Source organism: Grampus griseus (assembly GCF_964374135.1).
Source record: "Grampus griseus genome assembly, chromosome: 5".
NCBI lineage: Eukaryota > Metazoa > Chordata > Mammalia > Artiodactyla > Delphinidae > Grampus > Grampus griseus.
In genome coordinates, this window is record NC_138998.1 from 56775675 (window position 1) to 56790762 (window position 15088).

At 46.8% G+C, this 15088-nt stretch overlaps 1 protein-coding gene across 1 annotated transcript in view; it reads left to right on the plus strand.

Annotated features, from left to right (window-relative positions):
* Positions 1-404: 404 nt before the first annotated feature.
* The window catches only part of USP13 (ubiquitin specific peptidase 13), a 128435-nt gene continuing 113751 nt past the window's right edge, over positions 405-15088 (plus strand). The window contains exon 1 of the mRNA XM_082654287.1: positions 405-623. Within this exon, the coding sequence (XP_082510413.1) occupies positions 456-623 (168 nt within the window). The 5' untranslated portion in view covers positions 405-455. The remainder of the gene's footprint in view (positions 624-15088) is intronic.

A 15088-nucleotide genomic window follows, 5' to 3' on the forward strand; every position in this document is an offset into this window, starting at 1 on the left:
ACCTCAAATCCTGCTCTTTGTGTTGGTTGCCTCGGAGTTGTCCCTTCGCAGCCTAACGATTTACGGTAGAAAACACGGAGGTGGTGCCCCACCGCAGCATGCTCTCGACTTCCGAGCCTGCGGCCCGGGGTCTCGCCCTCCGCCCCCGGCGCCCAGCCGGGCCACGGCGCAAGGCCCCTCTCCAGCTCCCCCTCCCCGCGCGCTGCGGCTGGCCCTCCCCAGCGCCCCGCCTGACGCTGCAACTGGGCCGGCGATTCGCCATTGGATTAAAAATAGCAGCGTCCCTTCCACCAGCCCGCCAGTACGCGCAGGCCCCCCGTGCCCGCTCCAGCCCCGCGGCCCGCTCTCTCCACCCTTCCCGGCTCGGCTCCAGTCGCCCGCGCAGCCAGCCGCCGCCGCCGCCGCCGCCGCGGGCGGACCCAGCGCTCCGCTCCGCTTGGGTGCGCGCCGCGGCCATGCAGCGCCGGGGCGCCCTGTTCGGCATGCCGGGCGGCAGCGGCAATAGGAAGATGGCTGCAGGAGACATCGGCGAGCTGCTGGTGCCCCACATGCCCACGATCCGCGTGCCCCGGTCCGGGGACAGGGTCTACAAGAACGAGTGCGCCTTCTCCTACGACTCCCCCGTAAGTGAGGCTCGGCGGCGCCGGCGGCGCCTCGGGGGAGGGTCGCGGTGCGGGCTGCCTGGGGCGGCCGCGAGCAGCCGAACTCGGCGGCACGTGAAGCGGGGGGAGAAGATGCGCAGTGGCAGCCGGGGACCTCCTCGCCGGGCGCCAGAGTTGGCTCAGGGGCACTGCAGTTCAGCAAACACTTAGTGAGTGCCTACTGGGTGCCCGACGCTGCATGCCCCAAGGCTGCTGAGGCCAAAGACTGGGCGGCCGCGGTGGCTTGCTCCGCCAGGCTTCTTAGGCTGCCAGGGCCCCAGTACCTAGAAGCTTGCCCAAAACCCCGCCACCGTTTGAAAGGTAGATCGAGTCGAAGAGTTGCCTGATCTTAACTGTACGTTGCAGATGGTTTGCGTCCTCTTTGGGGCGACAGCGGAGGGCGCGTAGGTGGACGAGATTGATTCCCCCCTTCTCTTTCCGGGACCGTTTGCTTTGCCCAGGGATTCCCACTCCTGGTCAATTATGATTTACTCTCTGAGCTTTTCTCCCTCCACTTTAAATTTCTCCCCACTCCTTTTCTTTACGTCAGAATGTCAGAAGAAACCTTCGGGTGCTTACACTCGGGCAGCAGAAATAGGGGGTCTGCTGGATTACTACGGTTTCCTTAAGCCTTTCCGCTTCTTCCTCTAAATGAGTCACTTTGAAATGCAATAGTATAAATTATTAAAAGTTCAGTCGCGAGTCGTGACCTCAGAGACTGGAGGGGGAAGTGAAGACGCATCACTGCCTTCCACCTAGGGCTGTTGGTGGTGTTTTTCACCAGGTTGTATGTGTAAGTGTGAGAAGGAAAAGGAGGGTGAATGTCCCTTTCGGGAGTCAAAATGGGCTTCAAAGTGACTCAGCTGTCTGGCGTTTATCATGTCTTTTTGAGGATCAGGTTATTTTTATCCACCCACTTTAGAGCTCATGTGTCACTGGGCAGATCTCAATGCAAAAGGGAGGTGCGTGGATGGAGGGACTGAGGTAGGTTTCACAACAATAGTCTAACACATTTTATTCATATTATGTATTGTTGCGGAAAAAAAACACAACCAAATGAGCGGCAAATGTTCCAAAGTATCCTTTATTATGTTGTGAGTTGATTTCAGCTGATTTCAAAGCCTTTTTGTTTTGTATACACTGAAGTCCCAGAATTAGTATCCTCTGTGATATTTAATTTTTCTTTTTTGTTAATTCCAGATCATTTGGGGGATAAACATCTCATTTGTTCATTACTTATTTTTTTCTTTCAAAAAGGTCTGTGTAGAGTGGAATGAAATGGTTATATTTAATACTTAGCGTATTGTGATCACACTAGTTAATGTGACGGTCAGCAGTGTCATTAAATCCTGTTATCCACAAAGTATTTGAAAATGCCATTTTCAGATTTTGTGTCTAGTGTTGGGCAGGTTTCCACTAATAGCTTTTAAAGGTGGAGAGGGATGACCCTAATTAATTTAAGCCATCTGCAGATTGTGAACTCCAGGAAGAAAGTAGCCTAATTCTTTTAGGATAACACATGTGAAGTGCGTAAAACTGCTTTTTCTATGTTTGATCCGGGTTACTCTTCAAATTCTTCTTACGAACTTTGTTATTGGAAGTCTTTGCCGCATTATAGTGTAAGGCAGGTGTGAAAAAAAAGCTTATTATTTTTTTAATTAATTTATTTTTTTGCGGTACGCGGGCCTCTCACCGTTGCGGCCTCTCCTGCTGTGGAGCACAGGCTCCGGACGCGCAGGCTCAGTGGTCATGGGTCACGGGCCCAGCCGCTCCGCGGCATGTGGGATCCTCCCGGACCGGGGCACAAACCCGCGTCCCCTGCATCTGCAGGCGGACTCTCAACCACTGCGCCACCAGGGAAGCCCAAGCTTATTATTTTAATTCACTTCCACAAATAGTTATTGGGAGCTTACTGTGTGCCAAACGCTATTCTAGAAGCATCTTGTCCAGTGTAAACTGATGATTTCATTCATATCACAGTACTTCTTTGGGGAAGACTAGGCTTATTTACAATGCCGGTGCATCAGTCTATTTCCTGTTTCAAGGGAGGAAGAGAAAGAAGGTTTTATAACAAATTATATTAAAGCACAGTGCATGATAATTCCAGATCTTTCCCTATGGTCCTTAACACTTCATCATGAACCCCATAAGGGTTCTTGAGCACCTACTATGTGCCAACTCATACATGCGTGGCTATAAGAACCATACAGAGCAAAATCCATTGGTGCCAAACACAGCAGACTTTAATCCACCAGTGCTATAGGACTGTGGTAGACAAAGGACCAAAACCATTTGAGTGGAAAAAATAGTCATCCTTGCATTGGATACTTTTGAAGATGGTCTTAGATAAAGATGCATAGAAATAAATAGGAGAACAACATTCCAGCTCAAGTAACAGTTCTTCTGGGATGGGTGAGGATTGTTTTTTCACCTACCAATCTGATTTCATCCCAGGCCCACCTTCTCACCTCGACCTGTAGGTTCACCTCTCCATAACTTGGTTCATCTTGCAAGATCTGTGATGGGACCTTCCTGGAGAATGGGGACTTTGTATCTTTGTATTCCCAGCAGCTGGTGCAGCATCTGGTATATATGCCAGGAACTCAATGAACGTGTAGGAGATATACAAATTATCTGTGGTTACAGGTTCTGAAAATGGTAAGGATACAACATACGGGAAACATTGGGAAAGGAATCATGTGGGGTTATCATGTAGAAAGTGGTTACTTTGTTGTGGGGACAGATGTGAAAGAGAGAGCCAGACTGGCAGGGTTTGAATCCCAGCTCTGTCACCCAGCTGTGTAACTTCTCTGTGCCCCAGTTTCTCCATCTGTAAAATGGGGACAATCATAGAACCTACCTCATGGAGCTGTTTTGTGGATTAAGTAAATTAATATGTAAAGTGCGCCTGGCCAATTAGTAATCACCATAGGAGGAAAAGAAAGAGATAAAAGAGAGTTAATCACATGTTGTAAGCCCAGGTGTTTGGTTGTCAGTGGTTACGTAGAAAGTTTGGTGTGGTTGAGTGGGGAAATTGGTTCATACTTCTGCTCACAAGCCTTCATGAACCACCATGTAAAATCTACTCTCATCTCCTTAGTTATTGAGCCCTTCCTTCATCAGAATGTACCTTGTCCCACCTCTTCTCACTTTCTAGGTTGTCAGCTCTGGGGAGTCCAGTCTCTGGGTCTTCAGTGTGTTAAGGCTCATTTCCTTTCCTAGGACCACCTTCCTCTATTTGTCTTCTGCTTCAAACTTCATCCTTTCCTCTGAAGCCTACATTACTTAGGGTCTGGGTCTTATAACACAGCAGTTATAGTCTGTCTTCTATAGTTTGCCATCATTTTATTTTCTTTTACCCATTGAACTTGTAGTTCTAAAACATCTACTTGGTACGAAGCATTAGGTAGGAGAGGAGCTGGGCCACTCTGGTGCTAATTATGCCCCTCCCCACCTGTCTGAGAGTGGGGAGCTTACCTTATGCCCTGTCTCAGCTGGGGTCAACTGAAGACTGAGATAAGGGCTTTGGTACAGTCTGTTTATTTTGGGAAACAAAATCCAGTGGGAAAGGCTTTGAGATCATCTACTTGTGGGAAAATATGAAATTGTGATTTACAATATTGATATTGTGATTTACAATAAGGAATATATATTTGGTCTTTGACCCTTTTCCTGGCACAGAGCTCCTAAAACTCTTGGAATTTCCCAAGTGATAAGAGCCATGAAGGTGTCTTTTGTTATCCTTAAACAATCCCCTTTCAACCACACCTGAGTTTGTGCTAGGGGCTTTTGGAAAGCTCCTAAGAATGGGCTGGTTGTCAGGGGAACCAACCAAGTGATTTGAAGGTAGGAACTTACAGCCCCTCCTCACCTCGGGGGAGGGGAGAGGAACTGGAGATAGACATAATCGACAGCGGCCAATGATTTAGTCATTCTTGCCTATCTAATGAAGACAACAACAACAAAAATCCCTGAACTGTGGGGTTTGGAGGGTGCTGGGAGGGCACAGGAACACCACGCCCCATTCCCCATACCCTGCCCTGCGTATCTCTTCTTCTAATTGTTCACTGGCATCCTTTAACATCCTTTGTAATAAACTGATAATCCAGTAAGTAAGTTGTTTTTCTGAGTTCTGTGGGCCGCTCTAGCAAATTAATTGAACCTGTGGAGGGGGTCGTGGGCACCTACTATTTATAGTCAGTCCTTCAGAAGCACAGGTGATAACCTGGACTTGCAACTGGTGTCTAAAGTAGGGGGGCAGGGCTTCCCTGGTGGTGCAGTGGTTGAGAGTCCGCCTGCCGATGAAGGGGACACGGGTTCGTGCCCCGGTCCGGGAAGGTCCCACATGCCGCGGAGCGGCTGGGCCCGTGAGCCATGGCCGCTGAGCCTGCGCGTCCGGAGGCTGCGCCCCGCAACGGGAGAGGCCACAACAGTGAGAGGCCTGCGTACCGCAAAAAAAAAAAAAGATTAAAGTAGAGGGGCAGGGGGAGGCAGCCTTGTGGGACTGAGCCCTTAACCTGTGGAATGTGATGGTGTCTCTAGGTAGTGTCAGAGCTGAGTTAAATTGTGGGGTACTCAGTGTCTACAGAGAGATGGAGAATTGCTTCCTGAGGGGTCCACCCTGCCCCTCACATTCGGTGACCAGAAGTGAAGTATTCTGTGAATAGAGGAGCGACACAGGAGTGTACTTCTGTCTTTTTGTCCTTCCTTCTACGAGTACTTATCGATCTGCCTGGTACTACCTCAGACATTGCTAATAATAATAATGACAGCTAATATTTGTACAGAGCAGTGGTTCTCAAAGTGTGCTTCCTGGACCAGCAGTGCCAGCATGTCCTGAGAACCTGTTAGAAATGCAAATTCTTGAGTCCCATCCCAGACCCACTGAGACAGATACTGTGGGATGGGGTCTAGCTATCTGTATTTGAATAAGCTTTCTAGGTGATCTTGACTCGTGCTAAAGTTTGAGAGCCAGTGATGGGGCACTTGCTAGTTGCCAGGCAGCATTCTAAGCATATATTTATTCATATATTCACTCATGTAATCCTCACAACAACCTTATGCTGTATATTATTATCATTTTGCAGATGAGGAAACTGAAGCACAAAAGTCACACAAACTATAAGTGGTAGAGCTGAGATTTGAATCCAGGTTATCTGGCTCTAGAATCTCTGCTTTTTTATTCTTTATTTATACCAATTTAACCATGTTAATTATACAGTTCAGTGCCATAAGTACATCCGCATCGTGTGTAACCATCACCACCATCCATCTCCAGAACTTTTCTATCATCCCAAACTGAAATTCTATACCCATGAGGCAATAACTTCCCTTCCTCCCTACTTGCAGCCTGTGGTAACCACTGTTCTGTTTTCTGTCTCTATGAAGTTGCCTATTCTAGGTACCTCATATAAGTGGGATCACAGAGTATTTGTGCTTTTGTGTCTGGTTTATTTCACTTAGTATATCTTCAAGAGCTTCATCCATGTTGCAGTATGTATCAGAATTTCCTTCCTTTTTTAGGCCAAATTATAGTCTATATTTTGTATAGGCCACATTTTCTTTATCCATTCATCTGTCAGTGGACATTTGGGCTGTTTCTGCCTTTTGGCTATCACGAATAAATCTGCTGTGATCAGTGGTGTACAAGTATCTGAGTCCCTGTAGGGACTGCTCTTTACTATGGTGCTGTGTATGCTGCCTTCTGGGCAGTGAGACTTGCTATCATGGTGTTTAGTTGTTTTCCAGGGGAAAAAAATAATTTAATTTAGGGTCTATGTGGAAAAATCCTCCTCCTGATGGATAGGCAGATATAAGATAGTAAAGCAAAATTTAGGAACTTACAGATTGTTTTTTTTTTCTCTTGGAAGATATAAACTTAAACTAAGTCTAATTGGTTTCACATATCAAAAGTTCCCTCCCAAAATCAACTAACTAAAAAGTTGTTTTACAGCAACAATTCTCAAGCTTTTTGGCTCCTTTATACTCAAATATTTTTGAGGACCCCAAAGAGCTTTTATGTGGTTTCTATCTATTGACATTTACCATATTCGAAATTAAGACAGAAAAACTTAAAACAATTTCCGTTCCATTAGCTTATTAGAGTGATTATGTCATCGGATGTCACATAGACTCTGAAAAATGCTCATGAGAGCATGTGAGTGATAAAGGCAAATGAGTTCATTATGAAAATAGTTTTGACCTCCCAGAACACTTGAAAGGTCTTGGGGCATCACAGGGTTCCCAGGCCATACTTTGAAACCAAAGTTCTAGAGTTTAGGCAAGTACAACTGGTTACTCCAGTGACATACCCCACCTGCATTGAGGTTTTTGTGGGTTCACATTTTCACATTGTGGTGATTGAATAATTTATTGTTAATCTTAGCGCAACCATAATGTCATATTCCACACATACATTCTTCTTAAAGCAAATTAAAATTTAGAGAATTTGACTCCTTTTGAAAACAATTGCACCTACTTGGGCTCAAATTATTGGCTCTTTTAGAGATGAAAATTCTTTATTCTTTTGAATACCAGCTTTACTGTAGGATCATCCGGCTGGGCTGTTTCTTTGGGGAACCTTACATTTTAGCATCCTGATTTTTTTCCTTTGACCACGGGTTAGGAGACTTCTGTCATCTATTGCCTGGAAACTGAAGACCTGTCTGCCAGGACTCAGGGGAGCTGAGCAGAAGAGGATGAGGGTGGTCTCAGCATATGGGTATAGAATACCAGCTGGATATTGTCTCTTGGTTCTCAACCCTATCCCTGTTTTGCTAAGCCTTCTCCCATGTTGCAGGAGCTGGGAACATGGACACTGCATTTCCCAGAATCCTTTGATGGCAGGATTCTGATTTTGGTTCTGCCAGAGAGATTTGGAAGGCGAAAGAGAAGGAGAAGCCACTATTGCTATTGCACAATTCACAATGCAGATGTGAGATTTTCCAGTCAGCTTCTAAATGTCCTTCTGGGACTCAAAGACACATCAGTCATGGGGGAGCTGGGATCATCTGTTCAGTTGCTTATGATGCTTGTGCATCCTGATTTCTTGAACTTGAGTGGTAGTTTCTCTGACCTTGGCTCTCATAGCTCTTCCCATGATTCTGTAAGCCTCTAATTTCCTGTAGTAAATCCCTTCCTGCCTGAAATACCTAGAATAGTTTGTATTTTCTAACCCGTTCTGTACTGATACATGTACATTACACATATGTGTCTAATTCTCCATGTATTATGGTACCCCTATTCTTAACTTAGCCCATTGACCCACAGACCTGAATCCTTTGTTTTTACCTGCTTTAAAGAATAAATCAGTAGTTTGCTGGTGTGCAGGAGGGATTTGGGGCGCTGAGTGGTACCTACATAGATTTTCAACCTTTCCTCCTTATTTTAGCTCCTTTTTACCCCAATTTCAGAGTAACCTGGAGTTTTCTGGAGTCTTTTGGAAATTCTAGGGTGTAAATCAGATAGAACCTTGGCTTTTCCTCCTGCAGGGATAGGATTCGGCTTTATCAGCTCATCTTAGTCTTTTTAGTGCTTACCCATCTACAGCACAGTTTCCAGGTTTGTGGTTTATGTTTTAAAAAAATCACTTAAGTGTTCTTTTATTTGGGTTTCAGAAAGGGGTGAAATTGACATATGTATGTAATCTGCCCTATATACCCTAGAGTCCTGCTTTTCTAATCTAATAATCAAGAAGTCACTTGCTGGCTCTTTTTGGGAGCAGTTAATTACCCTTTAAAGTTGTGTCATTTTTAGAGTCTGGGAATGTAAGAGATGCTGCTGATCCTGTCAGGGAGCCTTTGGAGAGTTTGTATTCTCAGCTCACGTTGAACCTGGACATCGATGCCTCTCTGAATTCTCTTTTCTCTCCACTACATTCTTCCTGTGGACTGGAGCTCAGTTCAAGGTGCTGCCATTCATTTAGTGCCCCAGACTGGGAGATGTACAATGCCATCCACTCTACCTCCCTCTCCCTCTCTCTCTTTTTAAACAGCTGTGTAAAATACAACAGAAAATTTACCATCTTAACCATTTTAAGTATACACGTCAGTGGTATTAAGTACATTCCCATTGTTGTGTGCAACCGTCACCACTCTCCATCTCTGGAACTCTTCATCTTGCACAACTGAAACTCTTTCCCAATTCAACGATAATTCCCCATTCCTCCTTCTTCCCAGCCCCTGGCAACCACCATCCTACTTTCTGTCTCTATGAATTTGACTGCTCTCTAGGTTCCTTATGTAAGTGAGATCATACAGAATTTATCCTTTTGTGACTGGCTTATTTCACTTACCTTGTTTTCAAGGTTCATCCATGTTGTAGCATGTGTCAGAATTTCCTTCCCTTTTAAATCTGAATAATAGTCCATTGTATGTGTACGCCACATTCTGTTTATCCATTCAGCTATCAGTGGACACTTGGGTGGCTTCCACCGTTTGGCTATTTGAATAATACTGCTGTGGACATAGGTGTATCCCTGTCTCTTTTATGTCATTTTCCATTAGTGACCAGGTTCTGGCTTGGCCTCCTCTCTCCTTCTCCACTGCCAGGGGTCAGGCCCTCATCACCTCTTGCCTGGATGGACTCTTGCAGAAGCCTCTTAACTGACCACCTTGCCTCCCTTTTATCTGTCACATTGCACTCCCAGTTGTTTCTCTAGAACATGGGTCTTATCATGTCTTCCCTGCCTAGGAATTTTCAGTGGCACTGTTCAGACTTTTCTAACAGAGCAAACAAGTCAATTTACCACGTTGATCCAACTTTCCTTGCCAGTGTTGTCCCTTAGCACCTTTGTGTTCTTCAGATGCCCCATGCTTTCATCCCTCCATACGTTGGCCTGTGCTTGGAATGGAATGCCCTCTCCCAACCCCTCACCCCCTGAAAACCCCATCGATCCTTAAAAACCAGCTCAGGTGTTCTCCTGGGGGCTTCCCCACACCCCCCAAGCTGCGTTAGAGAATTATTTTCCTGTGCTTTCAAAGCACTTTGTCCATCTCTATCGTGGTTGGGATACCGATTGTTGAAGACACAGAATAGCTGAGGTCTTAGAGAATTAAGGGTTGAAAACTGTGCCGTTTGGGAACCTGTGCTAGTAAGGCTTTATCTTTTCTGTTTAAAAAAAAATCATGAGCATGCATTTTGGAATAAAAAAGGTTATTAAAAATAACCAATGCCGGGCTTCCCTGGTGGCGCAGTGGTTGAGTCTGCCTGCCGATGCAAGGGACACGGGTTCGTGCCCCAGTCCGGGAAGATCCCACATGCCGCGGAGCGGCTGGGCCCATGAGCCATGGCCGCTGAGCCTGCTCGTCCGGAGCCTGTGCTCCGCAACGGGAGAGGCCACAACAGTGAGAGGCCCACCTACCGCAAAAAAACAAACAAACAAACAAAAAATAACCAATGCCGTATTTTTACTTTATCATATTGTCTGGAAAGTCGTAAGCTGGACCCTTGAAAAGCTAGGGAAATGTGTCTTGGGTACTTGCTGAGTATTTTGTGTATTATGATTCTAGATGCTCCAGGATCTTGGTAGAAGTGATCACACATGGTGCCCCTCGGGGAGGTGACAAGAGAGCTGGTGTCTGTGGGTGTCGCCCAGGCCTCTGTGCTGCCGCTCATGATCAGCCCAGGACACCCGTTGTCCCCATGTGCAGGGCAGATGTGGACGAGAGCACCTATTTTTAGAGCTGGAACAGCAGGACAAGGCAATAATAAGAATTTAATGAATCTGAACGTGACTCCAGACTAGAGATGTTGCAGAATAGTATGTGCTTCCTGTAATAAGATAAATAATAAAACGTTTTGTGTTAATTAGCAAGTACTAATACTTATTTAGTGCCTCTTAATGCCCCCAGGACTGTGCTAGGTGCTACTGGGGACGTGTGAGTATTAGGAGAGAAACAGAGGACCACAGGAAAGGAGAGTATGATCTGGATCTTTCTATCATAGTGGAGTGTGAGCACCGATTTCGAGTGTCTATAGTGTGTCAAGTACTGTCCTAGGTACTTCTATATATAACATCTCATTTAATTACAATTGTAACCTGTTATAAGTGATAATCACTATTTTTGCCCTGTTTTACAGAGAGGAAACAGAGTCAGGGAAGTTAGGTAGCTTGTTCAAAGACATGTACAGACATCTCAGTATGTGACAGAGATGGGACGTAAGCCCTGATATGTCATCAGGTTAGACCCTGAAGCACTTATAGGATATTTAAGTTTTGAACCGTGTGGCACTTGTAACGTGTGAATGGAGATTTCAGGCACAGGAGCAATCAGTAAAGTCTAGAAGAGTTATTGGCCTGGACAACTGGATGGGATCTGGAAAGGTGGCATTTTGGAGGAGGGGGGACAAAGGTGTGGGGGTGGCACCAAGCTCGGCATGTAAATGAGAGCCTTCACTGGCTTATGGAAGAGAGGATTACTGGGGAAACTGGAAAGCAAGGCTGGGACTTCTGTGAGTTGTGAAGGAGATTGTCTTGATAAGTTTAGACCGGGTGAGCAGGCCAGTTAAGAGCAAGGGAAAAGCATGAGGCCGTGGTTATTTGGTGTGGCTGTTCTGGAAGTGGAATGAGGAATAGGTTGGGAGGTAGGGAGACCTTGAATCGGAATTCAACTAGGAGCCTCTTGTAATATCGGAGGGGGGCGCTTTCCTGATGGCAGTGGGGATAGAGATGGTGGGGTGTTAGGACTAAACTCGGCAGAGATTTCGATGAAAGGTATGGCTCAACTTAGTGACAGCATATGCAGTGGGTGAGAAATGGGAGGAGTTAAAGATGACTTCACAGCCGGTACCCTGGGAGGTGGAGTGTATCAAGGTCATAGATGAGGAAGGTGAGGCGCCCACAGGGAAAACTGGGGGGACCGACTGGCTTGGAGCTCAGAGGTCAGGGTTCGGATTGCAGAGTTTGGCAGCCTCTAGTTTAGAGACCCTGGATGTGTGAGTAACCCTTCCTTTTGAGGGACCTCAGGGCCCCACCTCTTTGCTCCTGGGATCTTTGCCCCCCAGGTTGTTGAGGAAGCAGCGACTGGCACAGGCCTCTCGCCCTCCCACCAATTGGCCCAAGTTCCAGAGAAACTCAGACAGGAGCCCGGGGCAGGATTTCCAGCCTGAGGCCTTGGAAGCAGCCTCAGTTGGTGTGGGCTCTCTCTCCAGAACCCCAGCCAGCAGAGCGGGACCAGTGATAGATCCAGTTTAATGGCTGAAGTTGATGAGGGTGCGTGCACCGTGGAGGCCGTCAAACCCTACAGCTGCTTCCCTAGCGTCTTGCCGCTGCTGTTGTCAGGGAACTGTCAGCCTGGAAAGGCTAACTCCAAGGACTCGGGTGTCCTGTCCTTTTTTCTTAAGGTTTTTTTTCATGTGGACCATTTTTAAAGTCTTTTATTGAATTTGTTACAATACTGCTTCTGTTTCATGTTGTGGTTTCTTGGCCGCGAGGCATGTGGGATCTTAGCTCCTAGACCCGGGATCGAACCCGCAGCCCCTGCCTTGGAAGGCGAAGTCTTAACCACTGGACCACCAGGGAAGTCCCCTCTGGCTGTCCTTCTGAGTTTGGAGAGTGGAGCTGTCAGGGCCTGCTCCAGCTTCTCCCCTCCCTTGCAGGAAAGCCTGACAGAGCACCCGGCCCAGGCTACTCACTTCAGTGGGGTGGCTCCCTTCTGCTTTCTTGGAATGATATAGCCTTGAAATAAAGGAAGAAACTGCTCTTTTCCCCACGCCCCTACAATGGCCTGTGCTTACTGCCAGCCGCCCACCTAGCTCCTGCTACCAAAACGACATCTGCCTCTCAGTTGAACCCGGTAGCACTTGGGGGCCAGACTGGCCTGGGTCCCGGTCCGCCCCCCTTCTTACTACTTTATAGAAACAGGACTTCAGCAAGTGCCTTAATTTCACTGACTTTCTCTAAGCCTTGGTTTTCCCTTCTGTACTACCTACCTTGCAGCGTTTGTTGTACTCATGGCTGCTGGTGGAATACTACTTACTGCTATCCTTCTCTTTAGTGGGAGGTAGTGGGGGGATCCCTCCGAGTAGAAGGTGAAATGGAATTTATAGGGTCTTGGGGTTGCCACAGAGGGACGTCCTGTACTTGGTAATTCTTTGTGAGGCTCTGTCTGGTAGCAAAAGCCTTGGGCGTTGAGTGTTTGCTAGGCTCCTCTGGGGGGAGCTCTGTTCAGGGGTGTTATTCATACTCAGCTTCAGCTCATACTGATGGACTTTTTATGGGTTAGCCTGGAAACCTAATCTTCATGTTTAATATAGTTTATCAGGGGAAATGCATCCTGAAGAAAGCCATCTATTCTTAAAAATAATAAGAAAAGACTATAAGAGGTTTTTACCTTTGACAAGGTGGTTTCACATTTTTTGTTTTTTAGATGTAAGCTGGGAATTACTTAGATGGATTATAGCTTCAGTTCAGTGCTGCTGAAGATGCGCACCTCAGTGTCTTCATTCTCGGACGATTTTTATTTTGCCCATTTGTCCTCTGAGCATCGTAGTAGCTGCTCTTCCTCGTGTCCTGCCCAAACCCTTCCCAGCTGTTCAGGTGACAGCATCCTCATTGCTCTAGATACCCAGAGCAAGGATTTAGTTTCATACTTAGGAAAAAAGTTAATAAATGATGCCTCAGTGGAACAGTAAATTTATAGTGTGTCAAAACCTTGCTGCTCGGACTGTGCCTTTAGCCGTCTGGGACCAGGCTGTGCAGCTGTAAGGCGTAGGAGTTCTCTGCAGAGAGAACGTCAAAGTTGGAGCAAACTAGAAGAATCATGACTGCATTAACATGTCTATTTTTTCTTAACACTTCATGGCCACAAGCATGATTTATCAACATTTAGCAGAGGCCTGCAGTCTCTTGGGATTATATGCGTTTTTTTTTTTTTCTACTTAGCTGATTTGGACAAATTTATTTCTGTGGATTTGCTGTTGAAACCAAGGTTTTGGATTTTGCAAATGTTGTGTTCTGTATTTTATTTATTTTATTTTTGCTTTGGGTCTTCATTGCTGTGCGCAAGCTTTCTCTAGTTGCGGCGAGTGGGGGCCACTCTGTTGCGGTGCACGGGCTTCTCTTGTTGCAGAGCACGGGCTCTAGGCACGTGGGCTTCAGTAGTTGTGGCATGCAGGCTCAGTAGTTGTGGCGCACAGGCTTAGTTGCTCTGCGGCCTGTGGGATCTTCCTGGACCAGGGGTCGAACCGTGTCGCCTGTATTGGCAGGCAGCTTCTTAACCACTGCGCCACCAGGGAAGTCCCCCAGCCTATTTTTTTTTTGTTGTTGTTGTACGCGGGCCTCTCACTGTTGTGGCCTCTCCCGCTGTGGAGCACAGGCTCCGGACGCGCAGGCTCAGCGGCCGTGGCTCACGGGCCCAGCCGCTCCGCGGCATGTGGGATCTTCCCGGACCGGACACGAACCCGTGTCCCCTGCATCGGCAGGCGGACTCTCAACCACTGCCTATTTTTTGATAGTGCTTTTCTCTATCACATTTCCCCTTTCTGTGGGCTGTGTGCTTGCTGCACTTGATCTGGAACTTTGTTTTACTTTCTTCTTTTTTTAAAATTTAATTTGATTTATTTTTATTACTTATTTATTTATTTTGGCTGTGCTGGGTCCCAGCTGCAGCACGTGGGATCTTCGTTGTGCATGTGGGATCTTTAGTTGCAGCATGCGGACTTCTCAGTTGTGGCCTGCGGACTCTTAGTTGCGGCATGCATGTGGGATCTAGTTCCCCGACCAGGGATCGAACCCGGGCCCCCTGCATCGGGAGCGTGGAGTCCCAACCACTGGACCACCAGGGATGTCCCCGTTTTACTTTCTGACTGCACATTTGCTTCCCGTCTGCGTGTACTTAATTTTTGTATTTTAAAACTGTCGTCTGTTTGTTTTGCTCTAGAAGCCAGATTGTACTGGAGAATCTGTGCTCCAGTCATTGGAATATTCATATGTACCGTTCAGATATGGAAGTATCCGAGAGGCTGGATTAATAGGCAGATGCTTGCTTGATGAAAGCAAGAGTCAAGCAGAGAGAGGTGGGCAGTCTTATGAAGTAATGAATCAAAGCAGTTAGGGGTTGACCTCGATTCTGCCGTTTCCCACACACTTCTACAGCTATTCTGTCTTCTATGCTTACGGGCTGTACCCTAAAGTTATAGACTGACTCTACCCCAGTCTCCCCATCTCTGCCGCGAGCAACCCAGCCCCCACTCCCTCCTCTGCCACCCCCAGAGGCTAAGGTGCCGTCTTGCCTTGTTTAGACAGGGCTGTCTAAAGGACTTTCTGGGATGATGGAATTGTTCCATATCTGCACTGCCCAGTATGGTAACCCTAGCCACATGTGACTGTGTACTGAGCTCTTGAAATGTGGCCAGTGCGATGAAGAAACTGATTTTTTTATTTAACCTAATTTAAATTAATTTAGATTGAGGCATTCACATGTGCCTAGTGGCTACTGTACTGGACA